We start from the raw sequence: 27,503 nt of genomic DNA, 5'->3' as shown, positions 1-27,503 counted from the left end.
ATTGATATTTTGATTGTTTTTCTGCTATTCTAATCTGTTTTTTGGATGAGGTTACAACCATATGTTGATATTGATATGCTGATGTCCAAATAAAATGTTAGTAGCTCTGGATTCACTCTGAACACTATCTTTGCTTAAAAAACATTTCATGTTGATACCTTTGCTTCTGAAAGAAGGAAAGCTAAAATGCTTAACTTCTACATAAGTCTGCCTGTTCTCCTCACTCAGCAGTAGACATGGTCTATGTATTCTAGGCTAGGGAATGGAAGAGGAAGTGAGGCAAGTCTTAGTCTTTTGGTCAACCGTTTTAAGTCAGCATCCTCCGTGTTATAGGCATGCTATTATCAACCATGAATTTGTTATAGTCTTTTTTGTTTTGGAATTATTCTTTAAAAAAATACATCACCCGTTTTTCATGATTTTATTGCAAAAAAGTGAAAGTATATGAAAACGATTCCAAATCCAGGATAGGAATAAAAAATTATTCCATGTATGCCTATGATATAGCACATGGCGGATTGTTAGCTAGTGTGTCATCTTACGAGCCCAAACCCTTTCTTCTTCGGCTTCGTTTCTTGCTTGAGGTGTGGATGACCAAAGTGGCCATTAGGCATCTCCGTGGAATGGAATCTCACTGTGTCGGTGATTCTACCAAAAGGCTAACGTACAGAAAAAACTTATTTTCTCCTCTAAAGGTAGCTTGTGGGGTTTAAATAGAAAATCTCTTTTATTTCTTATTTTTTCAGCTTGGGGTGTATTTAAGGGTAGTTTGGGAAGATAATGAGGTTTACTTAGAAATTGTGAAAATTTAAATTAAAAGTTGGGGTGAACTTAGAACATTGAACTAAGAGAAGTGTGGGGTTTAAATAGAAAATCTCTAATAAGGGCGTTTCACTAAAACACCCAAAATGGGTTGAAAATTATAAAAAAACTCAAGCACTATTTAAACATATAAACACACCAAAAACCCATCATTACACACACTCAAAACCCATTTATAAACACACCCAAAAAGTTGACTTTGTGGTTGATTTTGGGTGTGTTTCTATATTTAAATAGTGCTTGTGTTTTTTTATAAATACATGTCTAGGATCGGGTTTATTTATAAATTTGTATAAAAATAATCCCATAGCCAATGGGATTTTGATGGAAAATTGCATTGACTTGCAAATAAATAGCAGATAAATGGTCTCATGTTCAAACCTTCGTGGTACCTTGATAGTTGAGACTATCGTTTGTATTCAATAATAATAATCCCATATGAAAGGGAGTTAACTTACTTAATAAATGAATCATTTGGATTAATTTGGACAATATCTTATTTTAACGATTCTTTCAAATTCCAATCCATTTTGTACAAAATAATAAGCTAATCCAGCTCAACATTCCAATGGAAAAGGAAGAGAATGGCTGGCTCTTTTTTTTTTTTACAAATTTATAAATAAACCCAATCCTAGACATGTATTTATAAAAAAACCCAAGCACTATTTAAACATAGAAACACACCCAAAATCAACCCCAAAGTCAACTTTTTGGGTGTGTTTATAAATGGGTTTTGAGTGTGTGTAATGATGGGTTTTTGTGTTTATATGTTTAAATAGTGCTTGGGTTTTTTTATAATTTCAACTCCCATTTTGGGTGTTTTAGTGAAACTCCCTTTTTTTTTTTTGGGGGGTCTGAGAATGGCTGGCTTTAATTTTAAGAGTAGCATTGTGCAACCCATAAAAAAGAAAGCCAAAGAAACATAGCACAGGAAAAGGAGCCACAGCAAATAAAAAGATTGTGATGTGACAACAATTCAAGTAATTTCCTTGGTGTTTATATTATCGATATACAAAGAGTGTTCCATTCTTAAGAAGCACAGCAGGTCACAGTCAGCATAACTTGTTCATTTCAGCCTTTGAACCGCTAGCATGGCTTGAGTTTCCTCATTCCACATGTGAAAGACCCCCACCTTCAGCCTTTGTCCTGCAAACAAGCACACAATTGACAAACAACAAAACCACATACATCAGTTCTTTTCTCCACTGGCAAATAGTCTCAAATTCTTTCGACAAGACATGAAACTCTACATTTTTTTTACTGATAAACCCACAAAGAGTAACCCACATTTCTTTGAAAAAGACCAAATTTTCCATTCCACAAGGGTAACGAAAGCTTACTTGTGATCGGAAGGATTTGGCCTGAGTTCATAAACAATTGTTGCAACAACATCCCTCTTCAACTGTTCATCAAAGAAAAGAAAATGATGTATTAGTTATTTGCACAATTAACACATCAGAATATGCTCATATGGAATGAAATTACCTGAGTAGCTTCGCCTTTAAAGCCAATGTACTCTATCTTAGTTGTATCACCACCAAAACTATCAGGAAAATGCAATGTGATGCTGGCCACGTTTTGAAACTTGGAATACCTAATTATACGGAGAAATGTAATATTAGAGGGATAGCAGATGGTAAAATAAAACTCAAACAAAACAAAAAACAACAAAAGAACTCATTTCAGTGGCAATTCAAAGTAATTTACCGTCACTGTTCAATTTGAAAAAGAATAAGATTTCTTTCATTGTGCTCAAGTTTTATAGTTTTCATGTTCCAGAAAATTAAACAACATGGTTTTTAAAGTAGTAGTAGTCCAAAAGGCAGTGAATAAATACCTTGTCTGGTACTCCAACACTCCTTGAAAATTTTCGACCAAATCCCACTCCTTAAAACAATAAGAACACATGTTTCAAGGCTGAAACGTTGAATTTTTTCAATTAACTCTTGAACAAGCTAATATGAAAGCAATACCTGAATGGCTTGCATTCCTTGAACATCTGAAAAGTCAATGCCATCTCGGTTGATGAACCTAATTAAGCAATGCAGTCATGTTTTTAGTTTTTTCAAATATAAAAAATGTGATGGATATTGAACATCCGTCAAAGACTGATTTGATATTTATTTTGTCAGAATCATATAGAACAAGACTCGTGATCAGTACTATTAAAGTTTGAACTTACACCCTCATCTTGCTAGGACTTGTTCCATCAGCACCGCCAATAATTGATATGCTCTTGATCTTGACATCTGATGTAAATCTATCACAAATAAATGAACAAAATATAGCTCAATCAGAATGTAAAGAAACAACATCAGAGATGACTTCATCTAATAAGTTGGTGTCAGAATGGTATGCTTTAAGAAAACTTATCAAGATGCCGACCAAATGTTTGAACAATAAGTACAACTATATTAAGCATCAGATATAGGAGATGAGCACAAGACAAAAGGATAATTATAAATTACACACAAATTAAGCGTTATGTTTTGTTTTAGGTGTACCTGGAGATGCTACTAAGGTTGAATCCCTTACTCAAAACTCATACAAACCCGACTATGGAGATCTAACAAAATCAGACACATGTTACCATTGAAATTGAATGAAAAGATGGAAAAATGTGTAAAAGTACTCAACCAAAGGATCTACCTGATCCCATCCATTTCGTAATTATGCAGACTATAACTCATTTCATGAAGATATCACATAAAACAACAAGAGGGGACACTCACGGAATGTAAACAAGTAACTCGGGATCACCCTCATTGCTCTCCAAGTGTTCCTGTTGCAGAAAGTAGAATCAAAATGGGGCTTCATATGCCTAGTAATTGAACATAAATTACAACCAAAATATAAGGTAAACCTGAACTAAATCTCAATCAATGATTCCAACAAATTTTCGTAAATGTCATTCTGAGCTTTCAAGTAGATTAACTTATGAAGTTTGGATCATTACTTTTAACAAGGACGTATAGAGAAGTAAATAGATAGCTCATTACCCCAGTAGAATTCAGCCGTTGCTCCCAAGCTTTAAAAACCGACTTGACACTTCCTGGAACTGCCTCATTCAAAGCCGAAACCTAAAAACAGAATAAGACATTCTCTCAAGGAGAACACGTCATCATGTCAATCAGCAAGAGGAAGCTCCAACGAAATATTCATTTACAAAATAACAAAGTGTGAAAATATTGCAAAGTATAAATCACCCCACATCAACAATCATCAATTACCAGTCATATAGCCACCACACCAACTTCCCAAACCACAACACACAAGCACCCCGTCTCCGGAAAAAAAAAAACAATAAAAGTTTCTAAACATTTCTGGAAACTAGCAATAACAGCATCTGCATGGAGTATTATTAACAAAGCTTCATATCCAACTATTTTCATTTACAACCAAGAAGCCTACACATAAGAACCATTATGCTTACGGAGAAATGCGTATGAGATTCAGCATTTGAGCTTGAGGGTTTATGTTGATCACTGTTCTTTCAACTAATTTTCATTTGGGCACTTTCAGATAAGACCAAAACAATCACAAAATGGGAGCAGACTGAAACATACCAGTATACGCAGAGCAGCAGTGTGATAGCTAACAACGAAAACATAGGAATAGAAAAATTAAGACTGAGCAAAGAAAAAGGCAGAGAAATAGGACCTTGGGGAGGTCTATATGCTTGTAGAGAGACCAATCAGAAGAACAATCATGCTCTTCGCAGCTGTGGTCATGTAAGCAAGCCATCTCTCTCTTTCCCTCGATCACCAAATTTCTAAGAAGCAGCACAAAAAGACGAAGAAGAAATAGAAGCAACCAGAAATAGGGAACGAACCGTGGCTTTTTCTGTGCATAGTGCCGAAAAGGCCCTTGTATCGGTAGCATAAAACGCACCGTTTACCTGTACATATATGTCCTTTTACTGTGAAACGCAAATGAAAACGTTTTCACAAGCCTTCTTCTTTGCTTTCATTTGGGAAATTCAGCTCTGAGCTCTGTGAGAGATGGAGGAAATAGTAGAAGGGGACGGGTCGGGTGCGGGCAGATACACGCTGAGACCAACGAGGCTAAGCAACGAGGACATTCTGTTCTGTATAGATGTTGACCCAGAGTCTATGGTGGAGATGAAAGCCGCGATGGGCCCAAATGGGCGACCTTTAACCCGCTTGGACTCGATCAAGCAAGCCATACTTGTCTTCATCAACGCCAAGCTCACCATCAACCCAGAGCACCGATTCGCCTTTGCCTGTCTCGGAAAATCCGCGTCTTGGGTAGGTTCTCTCTGTTCATCTCTCTCTTTATTGCTTGGTTTCTGTTCGGTTTCGGAGAAAATTTGCGATCAAGGGGCAGAGATTTTATGGATGTGTTTTTGAGGAATTGAACTCCTGGAAGCCATGATTATGGCTTTGGGTCATAGTTTTGAGGTTTTTTGTGATATATAAGTTTATGGGTAGATTGAATTTTTCATTTGCAGGAAATGTAAGCAATTGCATGCCATGAATTTGGTTTCTGGATGGATCAATGAAGGAAAATTAGTTTAAATCACTATTTTCAAGTAGCCCATTGTACAGAGTCTCACCAGGTCAAAAACGTTTTGATACCATGAAAGAGTTTAGACAGAAGTGTGAAACCCACGATACAATATGGGGTTGCTGTGCATGTATATTTATAAGTACTACATCGGTAAACAAGAGTTGGATATGAACACTACTACTGAGAAGGCTTATCAGAGAATACTAATGATGAAGCCTTGAGATAAAATACATGATAAATATAAACAGATAAACAGGTGAGGAAACTAAGCAGGTGGCACTTCTATCAGTTTTCCTTTGATTAAGCATTGGTCACTTTTATTGAATGCGGGTGAGAAATCAATTCCTTTACTATAACTGTTAAGGAGATTTCAGATCTTGATCATAGTTTCGAAGTGTACTTTCCAAGAATCATCCACATACCTTGATCATTTTTGGTCCTAGACTTATTTTATGGGGTGCAGTACCAAGAATCGTTCACATACCTTGCTGTAGTGTTGTGTTTTGATGCATGATATACATAATTTTCATGCAAATATCCCATTAGTAGTAAATATTTATGCAGTGTAAGCAAACCTTCTGCAGGTTTTTGTTCAAAAAACTCAATTTATCCTTTGTGTCTGTTTGTTTGATTTATGTTTCTGTAATTGATTTGGAACCTTTTGTTTTTCATTTTTATGAAGCTTCGGAAAGAGTTTAGCAGTGAAGTCGATTCTGCTATTGCTGCATTTCGAGTACTCTCAGCTACTTCATCTTCTAGTAATGCAGATCTTACCAGTCTATTTCGAGTAGCAGCTCATGAAGCAAAGAAATCTCGTGCTCAAAACAGACTTTTAAGGGTGGTAAGCAGTGGTTGGCTTTACTTTTCATGCTATTACATTGGATAATTATTACATCCTTGCCATTGTAATATTCCATTTTATCCCTTCCATGATAATGAAATTTTTGTGTGTTGATTGCTAAAGCCTGACATGCTTGCCCTTAGATTCTTATTTACTGTAGATCATCTGTAAGACCAAATCATCAATGGCCTGTGAACCAGAAACTCTTCACTCTGGATGTAGTTTACCTTCACGACAAGCCTGGACCTGACAACTGCCCTCAAGAGGTCTATGATTCACTTGTGGATGCCCTGGAACTTGTTAGCGAATATGAGGGCTACATCTTGGAGAGCGGTCAGGGATTAACTCGAGTTCTCTTCCGTTACATGTGTATGCTGCTATCACACCCTCAGCAGCGTTGCCCACAAGACCATCTGGACATACCTAAGCCTCTTGCGAAAAAGTTGCCGGCAGCAGACTCAACGACTACTGATGATAGTATTGTAACTGTATCCGGCATATCAGAAGTTCAGAACATTAGAAATTAATTTCACTGGGGTCATGTTGCTCATATGTATGTAGTTTGTCTGATGTTGATGTGAACCTCTTGTTGAGTGAGAATGAGCAGCCGATGTGATTTTGATCCTGTCTGTCTGTACAAATTGTGAATGTTATGAATCCCAATGTTTATTTTAACCTATCTGACAAAGATTTCTTTATGACATTCAAGATCACGTAAAATATAGCAAAAGCAAGAAGTTCTTAGTACTAGTTTGTATGTGTATCGCCATTAATATGAAGAGGGAGGTGGAGGCTGGCTTGCCACACCGCGTCACGCGGCAGCTAGGCATATTAGATGTCAAAGGATTCTGGCACTAATTGTTAAGTACCAAGGCTCAAATTATCCCATAAGCACCCTAAAATGAGGAAGTTGTAAGTTGAATTTTGCTACGTGGAACTGCGTTCTCGGAAAACAGCTTAGTTGCCACTTTGCCAGTCACATCACGAGACATGTGTCGAAATCTCCCCCTCTCGAAAAAATAAAAAATAATTAAAACAGAAAAAGGTAAGCCTTCCTCAAAGTCTAACGCCACTAGATTGAATGAAAGGTGAAAAAACTTGACTACATAAGTACACTACCCATTGGTATTGATGAAAGACTTATGAGGTTTGAAATTAAATCTTTCAAGTTCCCCGCAGAACCCCGCCTTGCCCTTTGGAGTGAGGCTAAGGTTTTCTTCTCTTATTAAAATTACCAATCGACTATTATTTGCATTCCCACAAAAACGTATGACTCATTGCTTCCATTCCAATGGTGAGGTCAACTTTTCTTTTCCTTATACAAAATAAATAAATAAAATGGTGAGGTCAACATATTGGTAATCAGAAAAAAAAAAAAAAAAAATGCAGAGCTCGAAAAGTTGAAAAGATGACCAAAATCCCTCATCCATAAATTCTTTTTAAGCATAAGTCAACTTGGAGGGATGATCTTAATCACACGAATTGTCTGTGACATCTCTAGAATTAGTTTTAGTAATTAAATAAATCGTTAAACTCTTTCGCTCTAGAAATCTGCCGGCATGACGTGTCGCTTGTGTGTTCCTTGTCCACTTGTGGTGCATGCTTATATTTATATATTGCTTGCACACGAGTACAAAGAAAAACTCCATTTTGAATTATTATTTTTATATTAAATATAAACCCTAAATTTATTAATGATTAGATTTGTATTGTTTTTAAAGTTTGACCAACTGTTTTGATCTTTTTTTCATGAACTTGTCCAAGCCGTTCAGGCGCTCTTTAACTATTATTAGTCTTAATAATCTATTTCTAATTGTCATGACCAATCTCCCTTCTCTGTAAAGTGCATCAAGTTGGTCATGTCAACTCATTCTTTTCTTTTTACAAGTGATGGTGGGGATAGCTAGGTTAACACTTAAAATTGCTTCCATCTTCACCTACTTGAATGACCGACGAACATGGGCTCGTGCCTTGTGGGTCACTTACCTTATCTTATTTAACTTTTTTTGTTTTGCTTTTATAAAAGCAAATATTCAACAAGAGGTGGATCGACCGCACGATCTTAAATGCATGAATGAATGCTCTAAACCATTTAAGTTCCGAGCCCTTTATTGTGGGTTACTTAAGTTAAACCCATCATGATTTACTGGTTTTGAGTTGGTTAATTAGTGTTTACATGGTGTGAATGTAAAAGTAAATGGCTTACATAGCAAGTTAGTTAAAGTAGACACCTCTCAAGTGGTATGTGAATCTTGGGTTGGCATAAAATAATTGAGAATTTATTTAAATATAGTCAAATTATTGAAGCTCCTTCAGCTCTCTGTGGAGCCACTTTAATTTGCTCCAATAGATGATCGTTTTGCTAACATGTTGTGCCCTTTATATTCATGATTAAAGAGAAGAGGACTTCAAATGAACTTTGGACTATAGGAGATAGATAGATAGATAGGAGGAGGAGGAGGAGGAGGAGGAGATAAAGAAAAAATCCATTTCCAGTTTGAATGGGACTCTGCATATCTTCTTCAGCTCACAAAGTTCAGGATGGCCATGAAGCTCCAATGTCCTTTGAAAGGAGTGAGGATTCCAATGGAATTCAGATGCATGGTTCCCTTTATTCTTTGGAAGGAAGCAAAGGAGTAAACCAAGATAGTGCCATTCTTTACCAGGTTTGTGAATATTTCTTTTCCCTTTATTCTATGGAAGGAAGCAAAGGAATTGTTCTGTGTGTTTCTCTAGCTGCTCATCAAAACCATATTGTTTGTTTTTTGCTTTGTCTATACATAAATATATAGAATGGCAAGGCTTGTTTTCTTAGAAAATCATCAGCAATTTCGTTTCGAAAAGCATTCATGCAAAGCATGTTGCATAATCTGGGGTTTCATATTATTTTACTAGGCTTCTGAAAGTCTGTTGATTATAGTTTAAACCTCTTCTTTTTTTTCCTTGTCTTTTCAATAGGGCTATGGATTGGAAGCTGAAGCTTTCTGTGGAGTTTTCGATGGACATGGAAGATTCGGGCACCAAGTGAGTCAGCTGGTGAGAAGCAACCTGCCATCACTCTTACAAGGCCAGATGAAAGCTCTTGATCAACAAGCCACTGCAGTAGCAGAGGATGATGATTCGAAAAATCACATTGACAGAATAGAAACCGAGTCAGAAGATTCAGAACCAAGCAAGAAATTTCACAAATGGAAAGAAGCCTTTGTTAGCTCCTTCAAAGTCATGGACAAGGAGATTAAGCTTCAAGAAAATCTGGACAGCTCTTGTAGTGGAACCACTGCTGTTGTTGTCATAAAACAGGTGAGAGAAACTACACATGATCATTGAACAAATTATTTCTTTGTGTTCGGCTCTAATTCAAGAATCAAACAGGGTGAGGATCTTTTTATAGCTAATCTGGGTGACTCAAGGGCAGTCCTAGGAACCACTAGAGATAATGGAATTGAGGCCATTCAATTGACCACTGATCTAAAGCCTGCTTTACCTAGTAAGAAGTTCATCCTTTTTTTTCCTTTTTTTTTTTCTCGTGTTTAATGTGAAGTGATTATCTGACTGGTGATCGTTTTTAATGCAGGTGAAGCAGAACGAATAAGGGCGTGTGATGGTCGTGTGGTTGCACTAAAGCAAGAACCTAACATCCAGAGAGTGTGGTTGCCTCATATTGACCTCCCAGGCCTAGCCATGTCCCGAGCTTTCGGAGACTTTATACTCAAGGACCATGGCATCATTGCCACCCCTGACGTCTCCTATCGCCACCTGACTTCCAAAGATCAATTTGTCGTTCTTGCAACGGATGGGGTAAGCCCTATTGGAAATGAAATGTGAACTTGTTAAGAGTTTGAGGGTTGCCAAAGAAAAAAGGGCACAGTTGCTTTCCTATGAATGGCATTTTAACCACAATGATGTGTTTTGTTCTTGGGCTTGGTATTTAGGTTTGGGATGTGCTCAGCAACAGTGAAGTTGCATCCATTGTGTGGGAAGCTGATAGTGCACAAGCAGCGGCAAAGGCGGTGACGGAGACTGCGGTGGCCACATGGAGAAGGAAGTTCCCTTCTGCTAAGATAGATGACTGCACTGTGGTTTGCTTGTTTTTGCATGACAAACTACATGATAATGTTGTGCCTGTAAAGATATGAGCTTTTGAGCAATGCTTGTTGCTTTGTGATCTTTTTTACCTTCATACATTTTAACACGACACTATATTTTTTCAATTTCTGATAAGCTACCCCGTTTATACTTTTTCAATTTCTGATAAGCTACCCATCCAATTATGTACATAAGCCCACGGGTTCCATTTTTGGTTAAGACAACAGTTGCTTTCAAGAATAAATATTTCGTCAAATCATCTGCCAGCAAATGAAATCTTTCAAAACCAAACAGAACCATTGGCAACCTTCAAAATGCTCAGTAAATTTTCAAAATGTCCACGAATAAACAATGATGTTTTGATTTGTTTTCTCCAGGCAATTCTAGAAAGACATCACAGGGCTAGAAATTCATGAACATAAATAAAATAAGACTTGACATAGTTGCAAAAGGCATTCTTGAAATTTCATTGAAATGCTTTTAATCACAATATGATAAGGCCGATAAACTTCAGTGAAACTCTTTACTAGGGGAAAAGAATTATGTTGCCTCTAGGCAAACGAAACAAAAGAGAACTTTCTGCATATAAAAACCCCATCTGTGAGTAAACTCAATGCCTACCATCTGGATGAAAAAATAGAAACAGAAGATCCTGGGCGAATATAAATCCATCTCTTCTAACATTCAAGTGCATCATCTTTGGGCGCCTCTCCAAGCAGGTCATCATCATATGAAACAGGTACCCTTAACCTATCATGAACAGAAAGTTGTTTCCCTTCAGTATTTGACTGAATGCCTTGAGTTTGCATTTGACATATTACCGGTACGGCATCTGAAACATTAGCTGGAGTATCATCCATTGAATGAATTCACAATTGCTTTAGATGAACCTTCTTTCCCTTGCTGTATTGGTTGTCTATTATTTGTTGACCTGAATTGCTTCTGCATGGAGATAGAAAACATAAAAAGTAATCAACGATGCTGTAGTTTTACACTTTTTCAAATAAAAGTGATATTTAATTGACGTTTGGGAAATAACATCAGAAACAACACTATGAATCTATGATCCACTACTACGCACCTCAAATTCCCTTCCTTTTTTCATTATCTCTTTGTAAGCCTTTGGTTCTCGTGCTTTGATGATACTCCATAGTACTCCACCACCAAATCGGAAACGTTTGCCATCATGAGTCATCTGACCTCCACAAGCCTGGATCGCATCCACCTGAAATTTTTCATCATTTCACAAATGATATCCTAGATACACCATGGTTTCTAGCAGGGAAAAAGTATCCATTCTCCTGATACTGGATTCCATCCGGACTACAAATAACTAATATACGAGAAACATAGAAACACCTGTAACAACCACATCTAATAAAATTCAGAAATTACTTAACTAAGGATATCGTTCCCTACAATCAAAGGAAGCTCAAAGATGTTCATAATCACAAAAGTTTCTGTAAACCATCTCCGGATAGAGCTTATGGTTCCTGGGGGAGGAGCAAACATGAATGATGAGCTTTTTGGTGCAAAAATAGATGTGTATTGCTTCGTTATGCATATCTATTAGAGCACTCTTACATGTGTTTTGCATGCATATTGGCTAATGCAACTCCAAGAAAAAATGATATCAACCTACACAAATAGCATATGATGAAGTGGTTCATCCAGGGGACATCACAGCTCAGAGCACAAGATTGAAAGGAGTAAAATGGCTTCTGCAAGAGAAATCTGCAAGGGTAGGGAAACAATATTGAGGATCAGAAATTATGCAAGGCTGCGTGGCCAAATAGTGTGCATAAGCATCGGCAGCTCTAAGCTGGTCCAAAATTAAGCAACCCAGAATCTCACCTTCCCTTGCAAAAGGCCAGTCGAATCATTCAAGTCCACTCTCAACAAAGGATACCCTGCCTTCCCCTTGAAGCTATAATGTGAAGGGGACTTAAAAAGGGACAGATGGCTCAGAAGATAAAGACAACCTTAAAAGTACCCCATAAAGCATTTCTGGGCGCATAACCATCCTCCCAATAACAGGACCCCCGATTAGCAAAAAAACCAGTGTGTTTAAGAATCTATAGAACAGAATTGGCACGGACAATATGATAATGATTTTTGATTGAAATCACTGAAACCCAGCTCTGAGTGCAAATCCCATGTTCTGAACATGAGCAGCAAGGTCGGATCATCTTAAAGCTAGATGTGAAGCGGAGTCAAGGCAACCTTAAGAAGTCCCCATAAAGCACGCCCAGACACAACCCATTCACCCAATAACAGGATTGCCATTAGCAGAAAGACCAAGAGTGCTCAAGCAGGTATATAATAGAATTACTTTGAACAATATAATAGATGATTTCAATTGATAATATCACTGAAAACTCCACTGAAAGGTATTGGGCACAAAGCACATGTTCTTAAACTGACAGCAAGGTCGGATCATCTAAAAATGCACATTAATGCAGATAAACATGTACCAAATTTACAACCAGTTGCTAATGGCGTCTGTCCAGGAGATTTTCAGAAGAAGACAATTACAAAACATAATGCAATGCACACGTAGTTGCGTATAAAAGATAAAGAAAACAATCCCCAAGTTATATAATTTGCTTTGTCACAGCATTTCCACAAAAGCACACAACGAAGGGCAGCATACCTCTTTGACGAGATCATTCAATGCAAGAACACCCAGACAACCAACAGCAGTATATACCAGATATGATTTCTTCTCTTTTAGTCGCCTACATGTATCCATCACAAACCTGAAAAAGACACAACATTAAAAGAATGTCAAAACCCACAATAGAGCTCCAAATTCCTTTCAAATACATGCAATTTCTTTCGTTCTTAATCGGGCAGGGCATAACCTGTCTATGTCAGTGACATTAATTCCAGGGCCACTGTTCCTTCTCCTATTCCTCTTCTTCTTACCCCTGCGCTTCTGATTCTTGCCCTGACGTTCTTGGTTTGCTACACTGACATTGCCACCACTGCTCTGTCCCGAACCATTTTGTGAGTTAAAATCCACAAGCTCCCCTTCTTCCACAAGCTCTCCTTCTTCCACATCAAGCATCTCAACATCTTCGCCATCTTCAAAGTTATCGTCTTCAAATACTGAGTCTAGTATGCTGTGTTCTCCTTCCATATAAGGTTTTCTTCAATGGGGGAAAAAACGCACCACGAAATTTAGAAGCACCTACAGAGCAGAAAGCAGGAAGAAAACACGCATCAATTCCTGCAGATTTCCACAGACGAGACAAAAACTGCAAACTCGTGCAAATTTTCTCTAAGGCGAATCACCAAACAGATTATGCGAGCCCTAACCAGAAGAATTCACAACTACAACGAAAACCAAAAAAAAAGCGTAAATAAATAAATTATATTTTTCTACCGATGTACGAACCCTAACAATGCAAAAACAAAACGCAGCAATTCAAAGCTTCTGGAATTTTCCAATTCGAGTGCTCTGCTTAAGGACGATGAAGCATAACCGCGGCTTTTGGCGTTTGGTTGATCAGAGGACTGCGTTTCGCTGGTATGGTCTTTATAGTGAAGCCTAGATGAGCGCTGGCGGTATTCAGTAATGGCTTGTTTGGCTGCGTGGCAAACGATGATATTAATCCGGATTGGGTTATAGTTGGAAAGGCCCAACCCAAGGACGCTTTGCTTTTTGTACTGAGCGAGCCCAAATTGGTTGAAAATTATCGGGCTAATGTACTGTTCCCAAAATATTTGAGGCCCAATGTTATTCCGTCCCCAATCTGTTAGTGATATTTTATGATTTTTTTTGTTGAATACGTAATTGTTAGTAGGTTCATTGAATCTGTCGACATTTGATTTCTTTTCAATAGTGGGCCATACGTCATTGCCCAATCCGAACGAGGCCACAACAAAACTGAGTCGATGTGGATTGTTGAGTGTGAAATTTTGAGGAGTAAGTTTTGGGTGAAAAGCTCGGACCACGTAATCTGTCCAACTGTTTTCATAAGAAAATATAAATTTTATTGAGCGCCGGTCGGACGGATGACACGGTTTTAGAGCAAAGCCAAGCAAGGCTGCCAATCCCAACCTGATATTCACAGACCATTGATTGGAACGGGTATGAGGTGGAAATACAGGCCTTCCTTTATCATTTCAGCATCACTAGTTCTTTCTTGTTCTGCAAGCAATGGTGCATTTTTGTCCTGTAATTCATAAATCTAATAGGTACCCTTTGTCTGCATCGTCAGTTTTGTTGTATTCTTTAAATCATACCTACCTTGTTTTCTACCTATTCAAACGGGGGGAAGCTGGGCATGATTGGTACCAAAGTTTCAACCTAACATTCTTCGACATCTAATAGGTTTTATATTATAAACTTAAAAGAAGAAAATACAAAAAGAAAACTCATTAGAGCTTCCCGCTCTTGTTTTGAATGATGATATATTATATCGGATGTTAGGTTGAAGTATTCTTTAAGTAGGGCCAATTTGACATTGCTGTTCTGTGAAAATAATAACTGTCAAATTTGTTGTTAGAGAAATCAACTGTGAAATAAAGCAGTTTGGCGTTTAATAAAATAAAATAAAATATTTAAAAAAAGTGTCCTCACTTGATCTAATAATAAAAAAAACCAAAAATCTTGCAAGTTAACTAAAGAAACTGTATTCTTTAATAAATGAAATTTCCCGTTATTATACGAATTACAGGTGAAAAACCGGTCGAATTACAACACCGTAATTCCCGCAATAATACGGTGCCGACGTGTACGCTCCGGATTGCACCCCTTTCCAATTAAAGAGTAAGCCCACTGGGGCCCGTAATCAATCATCCAAATCGCATTGAAAGAGAGAACCCACGTGGTCACCAATAAATATCAACTCCTCCTCCAACCTTCGATCTTTGTGTTATACGCCAGCTCCACCAATCAGATATCCTCATCCCAATTTGACCGGAACCGCCATGACTCGGTTGGCTAGCGCCGTCGTCCTGTTGTTCCTTGTCTCCCTCTCCGGTTTCGCTGCCGGTAGCCGGGACCTGATCGGAGACGTTTTACGGTTACCTTCTGAAGCTTCTAGATTCTTCGGCAGAGGCGATGATGGCCCTGATGAGCAAGACGACGGCACCGTGGGGACCAGATGGGCTGTTTTGATCGCTGGCTCAAATGGATACTGGAATTACAGGCATCAGGTCTTAATTTTACACGATATCATATTTCTTAATTCAGAAATATTCTTTTTTATTTTTGTTTTTATCAAACTTTAGTTGTTAATGGAATTTGAGTAATAATTTTGGATGTTAATTTCAATTTTTTTTCCCTTCATGTTTTTTGAATTGTTTGATATCTGAATTTGGGTGACCTCATATTGGAAAGTTTATGCTTGTATAACCTCGTTTAAATTTGACTTTCATCTTATCCAATTTCTGATTCTTTTACCTTGTTGCTTTCGAATTTGTCAAACTAAATTTTGGAAGCTTGAGTTTGTTTTGGAACTAATATGAATTTAGCTCAAGCTTGTGTCTTTCTTATCTTCCTTGATCTCATGCTCATCTCATTTTGACTAAGACAGTTTTAAATTTACATGTGGCTTGAGTTTGTTTTGGAACTCATATGCATTTAGTTCAAGTTCGTTTTATTAATTATTATATTCCTTGATCTCATCTCAGTTTGAAACTTTGACATGGAGTACATGATCTCAACGTTAACCATATTTGTATAGAAGCTGGATTTCTGTGTCACGGGTGAAATTGATACTTTTGTTGTGTCTATATCTTCATATGAATGTCAATAAATATCTTATTGGTTTCACATATTTGAAAGCTAAGCCACCCTCATTTCTTGATTGATGTTTAACACGGACCTTTTTATCTTGTTTGTTTAGGCTGATATTTGCCATGCCTATCAACTACTGAAGAAAGGTGGGCTGAAAGATGAAAACATTGTTGTATTCATGTATGATGATATCGCTTATAACGAAGAGAACCCTAGGCCAGGAGTCATCATTAACAGCCCACATGGTGATGACGTTTACAAAGGAGTCCCAAAGGTGTGTTATCTTCCCCTCTAGGTGTTTAACTGCTTTTGAATTGATAGTTATAATTCCCCTTTAGGTGTTTACCTGCTTTTGAATTGATAGTTATAATTCCCCTCATGCGGTCGATTTTATGGTGGCAGGATTACACCGGCGATGATGTTACTGTTAACAACTTTTTTGCTGCTATCCTTGGAAATAAAACTGCTCTTACAGGGGGTACTGGGAAGGTTGTGGACAGCGGTCCAAACGATCATATTTTCATTTACTATTCTGATCATGGTGGTCCTGGAGTTCTTGGTTAGTATCAATTCTGCACATGACAATACTGATATTATTTTGCCCACATCCCCATATCTTATCTACTTACTCTTTCCCTAGGGATGCCTACCAGTCCATATATTTATGCCAACGATCTAATAGAAGTCCTGAAGAAGAAGCACGCAGCAGGAACCTATAAAAGCTTGGTAAGTTTCTAGTTGAACTGTAAATAGATGCTGCATATACCAATAGAGTTGGACTAATTCGTAGAACTGCAGGTATTTTATCTTGAAGCTTGTGAATCCGGAAGTATCTTTGAGGGACTTCTTCCTGAAGGTTTGAATATCTTTGCAACTACGGCATCAAATGCAGAAGAGAGCAGTTGGGGGACTTACTGCCCAGGAGAGTATCCTAGTCCTCCCCCGGAGTATGAAACCTGCTTGGGTGACCTGTATAGCGTTGCTTGGATGGAAGACAGGTATGCAGAATTATTTTATTTTGTTAAATTTTTAATAGAGGGGTGGGAACAAAAGCAGCTTAATGGTAGCTTCATTTTGCATACCGTTGGTAAATAATAACAATTTCATCTTTCCCTAAAAGTGCATTACTTCTTGAGTATTGTCACTTTAAGATTTGCTGAAGAATATATGAATTAGGTAGAAGTTTGAAACTGTATCATTTCGTGCCAATTGTTTTTTCTTCTTTAATTCTTGCACTGGTGGTGTGGGTGTTTGGATTGTCTTTACAAGAGCAGTTTCTTTCTCAGGTTGGAGAATGAAACTGTTCAAATTATAATTTTCATTTGAGATTTTAACATTTTGAACTTGTGAACAGTGACGTACACAACTTGAGGTCGGAAACTTTGCACCAACAGTATGAGCTGGTAAGAATTCGTCTCTTAAAACATTGTTATGGAACAAATAGAGATTTTTTTTTTCTTTTGTACAGGAAAGACCAGCTGTTTATTATTGTATGTTTAAATAAAAGAGATTGTCTGTATTTAGAGAGTCTTGGGGGTCTAGCCAAGAAATATCTAGATGTGATCCTGCTAGTTGCTAATGTCAATTCTTTGATTTCATTATGATGGCCCAGGTTAAAACGAGGACAGCAAATGACAATTCTGGCTTTGGTTCTCATGTCATGCAATATGGCGATGTAGGGCTCAGCAAGGAAAACCTCTTTGTGTATATGGGGACAAATCCTGCAAATGATAACTACACTTTTCTGGGCGAGAACTCCTTGAGGCCATCTACAAAAGCTGTCAACCAGCGGGATGCTGATCTTGTCCATTTCTGGCATAAGGTTTAACTCTTACCTTTTTCATCCGGGAATAGTTATTTTGCCTTTTCTTTTAAATATCTAGTCTTAAAAGTTATGTACTAGTCATCATCGGTACTTATATTTGGAAGTATTTCATACTGTTAGATATTATGATTGATATGATTAAAAGTCAGGAGAGATCAGTAATGATGATTGGGGAATACTCCATGTTTTCATTGTTTAAACGGTAACATATCATAAGTACCATGGAGGTTTTGGAACCATGCCATTTGCCCTGCTCTCCTGTGAAGCTCCAAACAAAGCAGTAGAATATCTCTGCTTGGAACAAGAATTTTGAATACCAAAAAGGGAATGAAACCAAGGTTTTGATTAAATAAAAGCCTTAATTGTTATGAAATTCTAAGGTTCTACTTCTGAATATTCTGTGGTTTTGTAACTATTTCTGTGTGTTAGCTGTCAGCCTGAAGATCTAAGCCCGTTGTTTTCCCTTGTTTTCTTTTTCTGGATGCAGTACCGCAAAGCTCCTGAAGGCTCACCAAGGAAAATTCAAGCTCAAAAGGATTTTGTTGAAGCAATGTCTCATAGAATGCATATGGATCAAACCATGAAGCTTATCGGGAAACTCCTGTTTGGAATCAAGAAAGGTCCAGAAGTGCTCAACACTGTTCGACCTGCTGGGCAGCCACTTGTTGATGACTGGGACTGCCTTAAGACAATGGTAATACTTCAGCTGTTCATTTTCTCCTTAATGCTGTTAAAACTTTTCTGATTCCATCTTGTTCTGCATATAAAACAGATTTTCACAAATAATATATGTGGCTGTGCCTGATGGGTTTGGTTTGTGCAGGTGAGGAGTTTTGAGACATATTGTGGATCCCTATCTCAATACGGGATGAAACACATGCGGTCCCTGGCAAACATCTGCAACGCCGGAATGACAAAGGAGCAGATGGCCGACGCTTCAGCACAAGCCTGCTCGAGCGTTCCTTCTAGCCGTTGGAGCTCCCTGCACCGGGGGTTCAGTGCATGATTTCACGAAGAAAAAAAAATGTGGGATTTGGATAACCAATCCGTGTCCATCTCTATATGCAAAACATATCTTAGGATGCATTTCGATGATTGTTAATGTTATTCTCATTGCTTCAGTGTAACCTTGTGTAAATACAACTCAAGCCCCTGTACTGTAATGCACGTACGTACTGAATCTTGTAAGTAAATATTAGCATGTTTGTTGCGTATGAATACGCGCCTGTTTGCCGCAGCTGGTGTACACATCAGGCTCTGGTTATAAAAAAGTTTGCAATTACGGTATGCCTCTATCTCATTCACCTCCACTGCTACCACCACATAATTATCGCATAACACTTTCAACATTATATCTATTTGAGTCATTATTCACAGTTATAATTATTTTTAATTAAAATTTACCAAATAATTTTGACAATGCTTTTTGTACTAATAACACTTTAAAAGTATTGTAAATATAGAGCTGTTTTACTTTACAATTAATCATTTTCAAAGCACGGCAAAAAGTGACAGCAATTTCAAACTTACATTCATTCTTGTTTGTCTCCAAATGGTAAACTGGTAACCTAGCTTTTGACCCCCAAAAAAAATTGGTCATCTAGTGGGTCTTTTCATAGGACAATGTCATTATCATTGTGAGTATATTCCGTGTAATTCAGTTTTTCATATAGAATGAAAGATATCAATCGCGTTGGGAACTGGGAAAAGTTATAAATATTGAAGAGACGGATTTCCTCCCTCAATAAATGTAATTTATGAGTCTTCAAGAATTAAACGATGGATTTTAATATGGAACACACATAAATTTTTATGCATGATGTGGTGCATATTCATTTCACGTGTCAATGCCAATTATATTACATATTTTAATTGAACAATACTCACCACTTAACTTGACACATGCAAAATTATAGATGAGCTTGTAATTGTAACATTAAGATTCACACCAAAAACGAAACTCACAATGCAATATGGCAGTGTCCCATCCCATGGTCTCCCCAAGATTCACAACCCAACATTTTCTTTTTCTTTTTCTTTTTCTTTGATTTATTTTTTATTTTTATAAAACGCAACCCAACTTTAAAATATGATCCATAATTGCGTATTGTCAAACCAACAGTGAAAACCAAAAAAATGGGGAGCAGGAACCGACGCTCTAGATTCAACAATTTTATTTGGTCAACACAAATATTTAAGATCGGCTTATATACGGTCTATAATCGGCCGCTGGAACCGGACATCAAGGACGATTGTCTGATAACGTTAAATCCACGACTCTGGTTAAACTTACCATGGTTAGTTCACTGTAACCATACTACAACGAACCGGTTCACCAGAAAAATAAAATTAAAAATTAAAAAAAGGTCCAGGATGAATAAAAAAATAATTGGGTAATGCAAATTATTGCAACTTAACGGAGTAGTAGATTCTGTTAGATTCATTTGACGGCGCGAAGAGGGGGCGCATAGTAAGAACGTTGTAACGAGGTTTAAAAGAGACGGAGCTGACGGTTTAAGACAGGGAGACGCGGGAGCCGTTGGATTGTTGATCAAGGGCCGATAATGCAAGGCGTTAGACGGTTCAAGTGTGACGGAGAGTGGGAGGGGTCGTATAAAGCCTGGGTTTTGAAAGGTGAGAGTGCATTTCGTTCCATCAAAACAAGAAGAAGAAAAAGGAAGAAGAAGGAGAAATAACCTCTCTGTCGTTTTGGCCTTCGGTTTTTCTTCTGCTTTAGAATTTAAAGAGGAATTCGGGAGAGAATTCGTAGAGCTGGACTGTGTGTAATGTTAAGGATCTAATTACGAAGCTTTTCTCTGAGCCTGTTGTGTGTTCGCGGGAGAGAGAAGGAGAGAAGAGCTTGCAGAGGTTGGTGATGGAGAAAACAGAGCTCGATTTTGGTAGTTTTAATGTAATCTGATTTCTTAGAATGACCGGGTTATTTTGTGCAATTTCTGTTTTGCAGATACATTCAGAAGAGCTTTGGGAGGAATTTGAAGTGAAATCGATTGCGATTTCCTGGGATAACTTCCAAGGTGGATCTCATTTCATTGAAATTTACAGAGAAAAGGTCTAGAAATCTAGTTTAGAGGTGAGGGGAGTTGGATTTGCTTAATTTCCTAAACGATTTCACTCCCCTATTCTAACTCATCGTTCGTTTGATTTTGGTTTCACAGGTACATTTCCAGGAGATTTGACCCCTTTTTTTGAAGAAATCTCAACTGGGGTATGAGATAAAGAAGAACAAGCCTCTCCCGTTCATGAGTGTCAGGGACATAGGCTCAAAGTTTCAATCATTTCGTTGATTTTCGGCTCTAGATTTGCATTTTGCAAAGTCAGAAGGCCTAGAAGAGCAAGATTGCCCAAAAGAAGCAAACTTTCTTTTGCAAATTCAGGATTGTAGCTGCTTGCGAAATCTCAGTATAACAGGTGAGGATTCATTTTCCGAATCCTAGATCAGTGAAACCAAGTCTCGGGCTTAGGATTTCACTGGCTGATTTGATTTCCTTCCATTTTCGGTTCTTCGAATTTTGGTATCTTTCTACTCAATTTGGTTTCTTCAAGGAGGCTCTCACTTTTCTCTTATTTTTCCTCTTCTGCAGCAGAGTCCAAGCAATTGGTTTCTCTGTTTTTTGATTTTCGATGTTCAAAAGCAGATAACTTTGCAACAGAATTTTAAGCTTTTCAAATGAAGCCAGCCGAGTTCCTTGACTCTCTCTCTCTCTCTCGCGCTTGGTCTTACATTTGGATCCGTCTTGGGCTTGGAATATTTGTCCCTCATCTTCTTTCAATTTTCTGTCATCTGCCTTCTGTGCAAGAATTTTCAATTTCAAAAAACTAATTGACCTTTATATTTGGGAAGATTATCTCTTCCTCTTCGTCTTCTTCTTCCTCCTCCTCCTCCTCCTCCTCCCCATTTTAAAGGCTTTTAATATATTTTTCTGAATGATTTCCGTCTGTATTATCAGCATTGAAAAGAAAAGACCTTCTCTGCGAAATTTTACCCTCTGTTTTGTGAAAAACTCTATCTTTGGTGTTCTTTGCTGGCAGTCCGAAGTTTGTGTTTTTTCCGAAATTCAAACACCAGCAGAGTACAAAATCTTCTGTTTGGTTCTCGGGAAACTGATACAAGAAAAAACTGAGCTAAGAGACGTAATTGCTCAACTTATTTAATCGCAATTCGTTGGAAGCGTCTGATAAAAAATTAAAAAAATCAAAGATACAATTTTCATTTTTTGTCCTTTCCCTACATTTGTTTTTCGATCTTCATCTTCTCCGTCTGTTTGGGTAGGCCTTGCTTTTTATTTGAATTTTATTTCTAGGCACTCGCAGTTGCAGAGAGCCAGCCACAATCCAATTCCAGATTCTCAGTTTTTGCCATTTCCGTCCCTAACTTTAATTATGAGAATTAACTGCGGTTAAAATGTAAAAATCCATGTTAACCAACTAACTAACCGTTGTGATTAATTCTTGTTTTGGCATGGGTGGACAGGTGTGCAAAAGGAGATGGAAAGGGACTGTCTTAGGCACACCCATACTAAAGACACCCACAATCCCAACACTCGAGACAAAACCGGAGGGGACGCCTCAGCCTCTCTGCTGTTGAGAGCGAGCTCCGATGCCATACGACACGCAACGACGTCGTCCGATTTCGTTTTGCAGTGGGGGAACCGCAAGCGCCTCAGGTGTATGAAGATCCAGGTCAAGGACAAGGGCAAAGACGACTCCGACGCCCCGGTTACCCGAACCACAGTCCGGGTCGACCGACGGGTCGTCCGACCCGATAAGGACCCGGCCAATCAGCCCTCCACCGCCGGTAACTCTAATCAGACGAATGGGTATTTGAATCTCCGTCAACGGCCGTTATCTCCGCAGCAGCCGCCACTTCAGCGTGTTCTCAGGTTTACCACTTGCACTTCACGCTTTTGCTTTATCTAATCTAATATCTATTGCTTCCACGGGACGTCGTTTCGGTCCTGCCTTTCGTTAAGATGTAGTTTCGTCGTTTTGTGGGGTAATTATGGTGGAGTATTGTCGTTTAAATTAGTGGCGGGTGGGCCAGGTGCGCGGGTTTTGTCGTTTTTAGTTATTTTGGGACTTGTTGCCTACGGTTACATCTGTACCGTTTTGGTGCGGTTTTTATGTATACCTTGATCTCACCGTCAGATGCATTAGTCATAATCATCAGATCAGGAGATTTTATATTCAGAATTGCTTGATTTTAGATTTTAGATTTGTGAGGAAAAATCTCAGACGTTTGCGTGGCCAATTTCTCTACGTCTGTGAAGGTCAAAGAGAATAATTTTGTTAGGTACGTGTTTGTTGCTTTGATTATATTATTTCATATGCAACAATATAGAGTGATTGCAAATTCTGTTATCTTCTTCCTTGTTTGGTTGAAGAGAAAACCTTGTTTGGGTGAAGGGAAAATCTCTGATTTTCTTGTGCAAATTTGTCGCTTTAGATAGGATTGATTTATATGAGTGGGACTGGATAAATGGATAAGGCTAGACAGCATGGAATTTTGTCCCACACCACTAGTTTTTTATATTCCTGGCCTGCCATTAACATGGCTGTGTTTAATCCTATGTGCTTAATGTGTAGTTTAATGAAATTTTGTCGGAGATTAGGAGTTTTAATGATGAAATTTGGGGCTGAATTTGTTGTGAGGCTTATCTTAATGATCCACTCTCCAATTGGTCAGGTGGGTGAAGAGATGTAAAAGCCAAGAAGGAGAGCTCATGGTAAGTGCATGAGGGTGCCTTCTTTGTTTGTCTTTGTAGGAAACTAACTACTAGCATATGATTGAATTAGGTTGCTCATGTGGTCATGTAATCTTTTTGGCTTGATTGTGGGCAACATAAAACACATTAACATAACAAACACCTTAAATTAGAGAAAGAGAGAGTCTTAGTGCCATAAGGTCGAGCATTTACCCTCACATTCACGGCAAGAGTTTGACTATTCCTCGTTAGTGTGTTTTTCAGGATGCGGTATTAAAATATAGTATCATACAGGATGGTGGATCAATAAGTTGATGCCGAGCATGATTGATTTGATCCTAGGTTTAGTTTTCTTTTTTGGAATGAATGCCTTATTTATTGTGATTGATTTGTTATTTATTTTTAGACATCATGTTAGTGCTGATTGGATCATAAATCTAGCATGATTAGGCTTGAGTAAATTGAATTCCACTAGGACTTGTAGCAGGCTTATTTTGCTCGTGGTCACACCGGATCGGAGCTCCACTGCATCTTAGCATGATAGCATCCGATCCATAACGACCGGCACCCTGATTCCATGGCTCATTGGAAACAGAAAATGGGCAATTCCTATTCCACGTGTCCACCGAAAACCAATTCATCAACCCCGTTTCTAGCCGTCGGATCACTGATGGATCAGGCAACGGATCCACTCCTTCCACGTTTCAACACGTGTTCCTTAACCTCACAAAAGGCACTCTCAATCCAACGGCTAAAATCCTGCCCAAAAACCAGCTGTGCACGTTATACAGTACATCACATCCCTTTCCTCTCTCTCTCTCTCTCTCTCCCCCTCTCTCTTTCTCTCTCTAAAATATCTGACTTTTCATTAAAGAAAAGAAAATTAACAACTCCCTCGTTTAAAAGCAGAATACAAAGGTCCCCTAAAGAAGCCAAAGACCACGCTAATTTTCTACGCAAAACCCATTACAAACTCTAAGCCTCTCTCGCACTCTTTCTCCCCAATCCACCGATCTAGATCGCCCCAAGGCCATTCCCGTAATTTCACAACGGCCCACATAAATTTATTTTAATTTAATTTTTTGCCCAAAAAGTATCATTATTATGTTTTGTGCCTGCTTTTTTATGGGTTTATTGAATTCAATTGATTTGATTTGATTTGATTTTGATATGCGTATCTGAATTGTGTAGAAACTCAGAGACCACAACAAGTGCCATGAGAGGCCAGAGCAACGGAGGCTTGAGGGGAATTGTTTCACCCGACAACAGAGCGGGTGCGCACGATAAGAAAGGCAACCACCACCACCACCACCACCACCACCATAATAATGAGAATAACAACACCAAGTCTGCAGCCTCTTCGGACACGGCGCACGATAGTAAGAAGGGGGGAGGTGGGTCTTCATCGGGAAGCGGCGACGCAGCGTTGGTGCCACCGATGGTCTGGCCGCCGAAGTTCGTGATTGCTTTGACCAACAAAGAGAAAGAAGAGGACTTCATGGCAATCAAGGGGTCAAAATTGCCTCAGAGACCCAAGAAGAGAGCGAAGTTCATTCAACGCACCCTCAATGTAAGCTCCTCTATTTTCCTTTTTTAGTTACTTTATTTATTAATTAGTTTTTTTTTTATAATTTCTTTCTCTTTTTAAAATAACACCATTGCCCTGCAAAAACAAATCAAAACCCAGTTTGATTTGATTATATTTATATATTACCTTGTATTTATGCAAATTGTTGTTGTTGTGACAAAATGCGGACTAGCTTAGAAAGGGTAGATTGCTTGGAAGGAAAAGCAAAAAAAATAGAATAATAGAATAATAAATAGAACTTTCTGGTATTTGTTGAGTTTGGGTTAAAAGAAGCGAAAGAAGATTGCTAAAGTGACAGCAAGAACAAGGCACACACGTGTCCGCCAAGCCATGTGTGCATATACCTAATATATGCCTAAAAGTAAGTTTGCTGCCCGACTGGAATAATATTAATAGGACGATGGTTTGGGTTAAGATTAAATTCTATATTATTCTTAATAATACGATAATGAAATATTTTATTTAGGGTCGCCTTGTTTAGTGGAAAACTGATGCGACACGTGGCAATACATGATTGTTGCTTTTGGTTTTGTTATCGTGGTGGTGGTGGTGGTGATGGACGGTGCATGGCGTCTATATGTGGCCGCATGTGATTTAGTGGGCATCAGTGGACGTTTAAAGCAAGTGGGCCTTAATTCTTTACTAACCGACAAAAAAAAGGGCATATGGGTCCAAACGGACCCTGGGCCTGTTACCGTTGTTTTTTTTTTGGGGGGTTCTTTTTGGGAAATAATATGCTTCGTGTTGAGGGCATATAGGTATTTTCACTCGCTTTTAATTATGCCGACTGTTTTCCGGCTTGGACCGCACTGCCAACTTGCTGAGCACAAAAGCGCACGCACAACGCACAACGCACAACGGACAACCCACAACGCACCGTTTTCGTTTTTTAAGTTCCAAACATAGCAAACTCATCAAAAGCTTATCAAAAAGCCTATCGCTTTTTGCCCATTACCTAAAGCAAAAGCTACCCTCTGGCCAGCCTGTTTTTGCTTGTTTTGGCCTCTGCCTTTTAATTAGCTGGAAGATTATTGTTCTAATTAGTTTTTTATTTTCTGTAATTTTGTTTTATAGCTGGTAAGCCCAGGAGCATGGCTCTGTGATCTGACCCTGGAACGGTACGAGGTCAGAGAGAAGAAGATTTCCAAGAAGGTATTTAATTAAGTAATTTTCTTCAATTCAGGGGCCTAAATCAAATTTCCTTAATTTGCCTTTAATATTGATATTTTTATGCAGCAGAATGAATAGGTTTTTTTTTTTTTTTTTGCATGATGCTGCAGAGACCAAGAGGGCTAAAGGCGATGGGCAACGTGGAGTCTGACTCTGAATAAAAAGGAGTTTTAGTGAAAAGACTAATATAGCATTTTCGGTTTTTTTCCCCTTCTTTTTTTGAAGGTATGAGAAAAATGTTAGAACCTTTGTAAAATCTTCACCTTTCAACCATCAGAATAATGAATGGATTCATTTCCGGTCCTGTATACATAGTCTTGTTTCTCATTTTCCTACTAAGTTTGTTTAATCAGAACAAGAAGAAAAAAAAAAACAAATCCACTTCCAGGCACACGAACAAATGAAATTTCTCTCTTTCAAACCCGAATTGAGAAAAATAATTAAAATAAGCTTCAAGGCTGTAATTCCGTTGGTTAGTCGTGACATGTTATACAATCCAACAATTTTTTGTTTTCTTTTCAACCTACAACACATTTTCTTATGTAGTGTTTAGTTAGAAAAGGTAATTAACAGTGTTGGATAGTCATCTAAGCGCACGTGAGTGTCTTATGATTGTTCATGTATTAACATATCGGTGGTCTCAGTCTCACATACATCAATGACGTACGGTGTAAGTGCTCATGACGCATGGGCAAAATCAGTTTCAGACTTCACCATCCGAGTGAAAAAGAAACTGAGACTCCATCGCTCTCAAGATGTGAAGAAAATCACAAAATTGACTCTTGAGACGAGATTTGAGACTCTTTAAAGGTCATACTTCAAGAAGGAAGAAGAAAAAAAACAAACAATAACTCTCTTTAGCTGACACACGTAACGTAAGACCGCAATATATGAATTTCCAAAGCTGTTAAAGATAATGACATCTAAAAATTTACCTAAGACAGAGAAAAACCAAAACCCCAACTCCCTGAAGTTACCTAGTCATTAGCAAATTGAAAGGCCACGTCTAATTTATAATGATAAGAGATAATATCATTGTTTGGTCGCATGATTTGTGGATTCCACTTTACATTATGTGGCCTCCCTAATTGGTATTTTGATGTGACACGGAACACTTGATGCGGTAATTTAATTTCTTAACGTCAATGACAATTTTAACGAAAACACGA

General features: G+C 38.2%; 6 protein-coding genes across 7 annotated transcripts; 4 read left to right on the top strand and 2 right to left on the bottom strand.

Annotated features, from left to right (window-relative positions):
- Positions 1 to 1,745: 1,745 nt before the first annotated feature.
- LOC103320608 (PITH domain protein (DUF1000)) lies at positions 1,746 to 4,640 on the bottom strand. The gene is made up of 9 exons (XM_008222318.2): positions 4,483 to 4,640; positions 3,822 to 3,902; positions 3,555 to 3,604; positions 3,005 to 3,082; positions 2,796 to 2,853; positions 2,660 to 2,709; positions 2,308 to 2,416; positions 2,163 to 2,224; positions 1,746 to 1,968 (listed from the first exon to the last, which is right to left on the bottom strand). Exons 1-9 carry the CDS (start codon positions 4,564 to 4,566, stop codon positions 1,929 to 1,931), a joined length of 612 nt encoding a protein of 203 aa, XP_008220540.2. The 5' UTR covers positions 4,567 to 4,640; the 3' UTR covers positions 1,746 to 1,928.
- A 123-nt stretch (positions 4,641 to 4,763) lies between these two features.
- Positions 4,764 to 6,872, top strand: LOC103320531 (BRISC/BRCA1-A complex protein). The gene is made up of 3 exons (XM_008222223.3): positions 4,764 to 5,090; positions 6,035 to 6,193; positions 6,337 to 6,872. Exons 1-3 carry the CDS (start codon positions 4,824 to 4,826, stop codon positions 6,718 to 6,720), a joined length of 810 nt encoding a protein of 269 aa, XP_008220445.1. The 5' UTR covers positions 4,764 to 4,823; the 3' UTR covers positions 6,721 to 6,872.
- Positions 6,873 to 8,544: 1,672 nt separating this feature from the next.
- Positions 8,545 to 10,438, top strand: LOC103320530 (putative protein phosphatase 2C 72). The gene is made up of 5 exons (XM_008222222.3): positions 8,545 to 8,859; positions 9,152 to 9,493; positions 9,566 to 9,680; positions 9,768 to 9,991; positions 10,126 to 10,438. Exons 1-5 carry the CDS (start codon positions 8,695 to 8,697, stop codon positions 10,327 to 10,329), a joined length of 1,050 nt encoding a protein of 349 aa, XP_008220444.1. The 5' UTR covers positions 8,545 to 8,694; the 3' UTR covers positions 10,330 to 10,438.
- A 281-nt stretch (positions 10,439 to 10,719) lies between these two features.
- Positions 10,720 to 13,854, bottom strand: LOC103320528 (phosphorylated adapter RNA export-like protein). Its single transcript, XM_008222219.3, is given in 6 exon segments — positions 10,720 to 11,142; positions 11,144 to 11,221; positions 11,361 to 11,504; positions 12,933 to 13,038; positions 13,144 to 13,472; positions 13,680 to 13,854. Coding segments are annotated over 5 exon segments (792 nt in total). The 5' UTR covers positions 13,422 to 13,472; positions 13,680 to 13,854; the 3' UTR covers positions 10,720 to 10,956.
- Positions 13,855 to 15,080: 1,226 nt separating this feature from the next.
- On the top strand, positions 15,081 to 19,140 carry LOC103320527 (vacuolar-processing enzyme-like). The gene is made up of 9 exons (XM_089046094.1): positions 15,081 to 15,445; positions 16,138 to 16,302; positions 16,431 to 16,587; positions 16,669 to 16,754; positions 16,827 to 17,026; positions 17,383 to 17,431; positions 17,641 to 17,850; positions 18,341 to 18,547; positions 18,677 to 19,140. Exons 1-9 carry the CDS (start codon positions 15,218 to 15,220, stop codon positions 18,857 to 18,859), a joined length of 1,485 nt encoding a protein of 494 aa, XP_088902220.1. The 5' UTR covers positions 15,081 to 15,217; the 3' UTR covers positions 18,860 to 19,140.
- Positions 19,141 to 20,493: 1,353 nt separating this feature from the next.
- On the top strand, positions 20,494 to 26,642 carry LOC103320526 (uncharacterized). Of its 2 annotated transcripts, none has more exons than XM_089046096.1 (7): positions 20,494 to 20,721; positions 20,819 to 20,888; positions 21,030 to 21,282; positions 22,346 to 22,754; positions 24,768 to 25,146; positions 26,239 to 26,316; positions 26,445 to 26,642. In XM_089046096.1, exons 4-7 carry the CDS (start codon positions 22,360 to 22,362, stop codon positions 26,493 to 26,495), a joined length of 903 nt encoding a protein of 300 aa, XP_088902222.1. In that variant the 5' UTR covers positions 20,494 to 20,721; positions 20,819 to 20,888; positions 21,030 to 21,282; positions 22,346 to 22,359; the 3' UTR covers positions 26,496 to 26,642. The 2 variants fall into 2 exon arrangements, with proteins under 2 accessions (XP_088902222.1, XP_088902221.1); XM_089046095.1 differs by having other exon boundaries at positions 20,819 to 20,944.
- Positions 26,643 to 27,503: the final 861 nt, after the last annotated feature.

This window comes from Prunus mume, linkage group LG2 (genome assembly GCF_029339155.1).
Source record: "Prunus mume cultivar Tortuosa linkage group LG2, ASM2933915v1, whole genome shotgun sequence".
Lineage (NCBI taxonomy): Eukaryota > Viridiplantae > Streptophyta > Magnoliopsida > Rosales > Rosaceae > Prunus > Prunus mume.
This window is presented reverse-complemented; position numbering and strand designations above follow the sequence as displayed.

What these genes read in the sequence shown, in the direction of transcription:
- LOC103320608 (XM_008222318.2), bottom strand. Translation starts at nt 4,566, where the DNA reads ATGGCTTGCTTACATGACCACAGCTGCGAAGAGCATGATTGTTCTTCT. An exon ending in AAGGAATGCAAGCCATTCAG is followed by an intron (nt 2,710 to 2,795) that starts GTATTGCTTTCA and finishes TATTGTTTTAAG; the next exon opens with GAGTGGGATTTGGTCGAAAA. An exon ending in CCAAATCCTTCCGATCACAA is followed by an intron (nt 1,969 to 2,162) that starts GTAAGCTTTCGT and finishes GCTTGTTTGCAG; the next exon opens with GACAAAGGCTGAAGGTGGGG.
- LOC103320526 (XM_089046096.1), top strand. Translation starts at nt 22,360, where the DNA reads ATGGAAAGGGACTGTCTTAGGCACACCCATACTAAAGACACCCACAAT. An exon ending in CCACTTCAGCGTGTTCTCAG is followed by an intron (nt 22,755 to 24,767) that starts GTTTACCACTTG and finishes TGAATTGTGTAG; the next exon opens with AAACTCAGAGACCACAACAA. An exon ending in AGAAGAAGATTTCCAAGAAG is followed by an intron (nt 26,317 to 26,444) that starts GTATTTAATTAA and finishes ATGATGCTGCAG; the next exon opens with AGACCAAGAGGGCTAAAGGC.
- LOC103320530 (XM_008222222.3), top strand. Translation starts at nt 8,695, where the DNA reads ATGGGACTCTGCATATCTTCTTCAGCTCACAAAGTTCAGGATGGCCAT. An exon ending in ATAGTGCCATTCTTTACCAG is followed by an intron (nt 8,860 to 9,151) that starts GTTTGTGAATAT and finishes TCTTTTCAATAG; the next exon opens with GGCTATGGATTGGAAGCTGA. An exon ending in CTGTTGTTGTCATAAAACAG is followed by an intron (nt 9,494 to 9,565) that starts GTGAGAGAAACT and finishes AGAATCAAACAG; the next exon opens with GGTGAGGATCTTTTTATAGC.
- LOC103320527 (XM_089046094.1), top strand. Translation starts at nt 15,218, where the DNA reads ATGACTCGGTTGGCTAGCGCCGTCGTCCTGTTGTTCCTTGTCTCCCTC. An exon ending in TTGTCCATTTCTGGCATAAG is followed by an intron (nt 17,851 to 18,340) that starts GTTTAACTCTTA and finishes TTCTGGATGCAG; the next exon opens with TACCGCAAAGCTCCTGAAGG. An exon ending in GGGACTGCCTTAAGACAATG is followed by an intron (nt 18,548 to 18,676) that starts GTAATACTTCAG and finishes TGGTTTGTGCAG; the next exon opens with GTGAGGAGTTTTGAGACATA.
- LOC103320531 (XM_008222223.3), top strand. Translation starts at nt 4,824, where the DNA reads ATGGAGGAAATAGTAGAAGGGGACGGGTCGGGTGCGGGCAGATACACG. An exon ending in TCGGAAAATCCGCGTCTTGG is followed by an intron (nt 5,091 to 6,034) that starts GTAGGTTCTCTC and finishes ATTTTTATGAAG; the next exon opens with CTTCGGAAAGAGTTTAGCAG. An exon ending in AAAACAGACTTTTAAGGGTG is followed by an intron (nt 6,194 to 6,336) that starts GTAAGCAGTGGT and finishes GCTTGCCCTTAG; the next exon opens with ATTCTTATTTACTGTAGATC.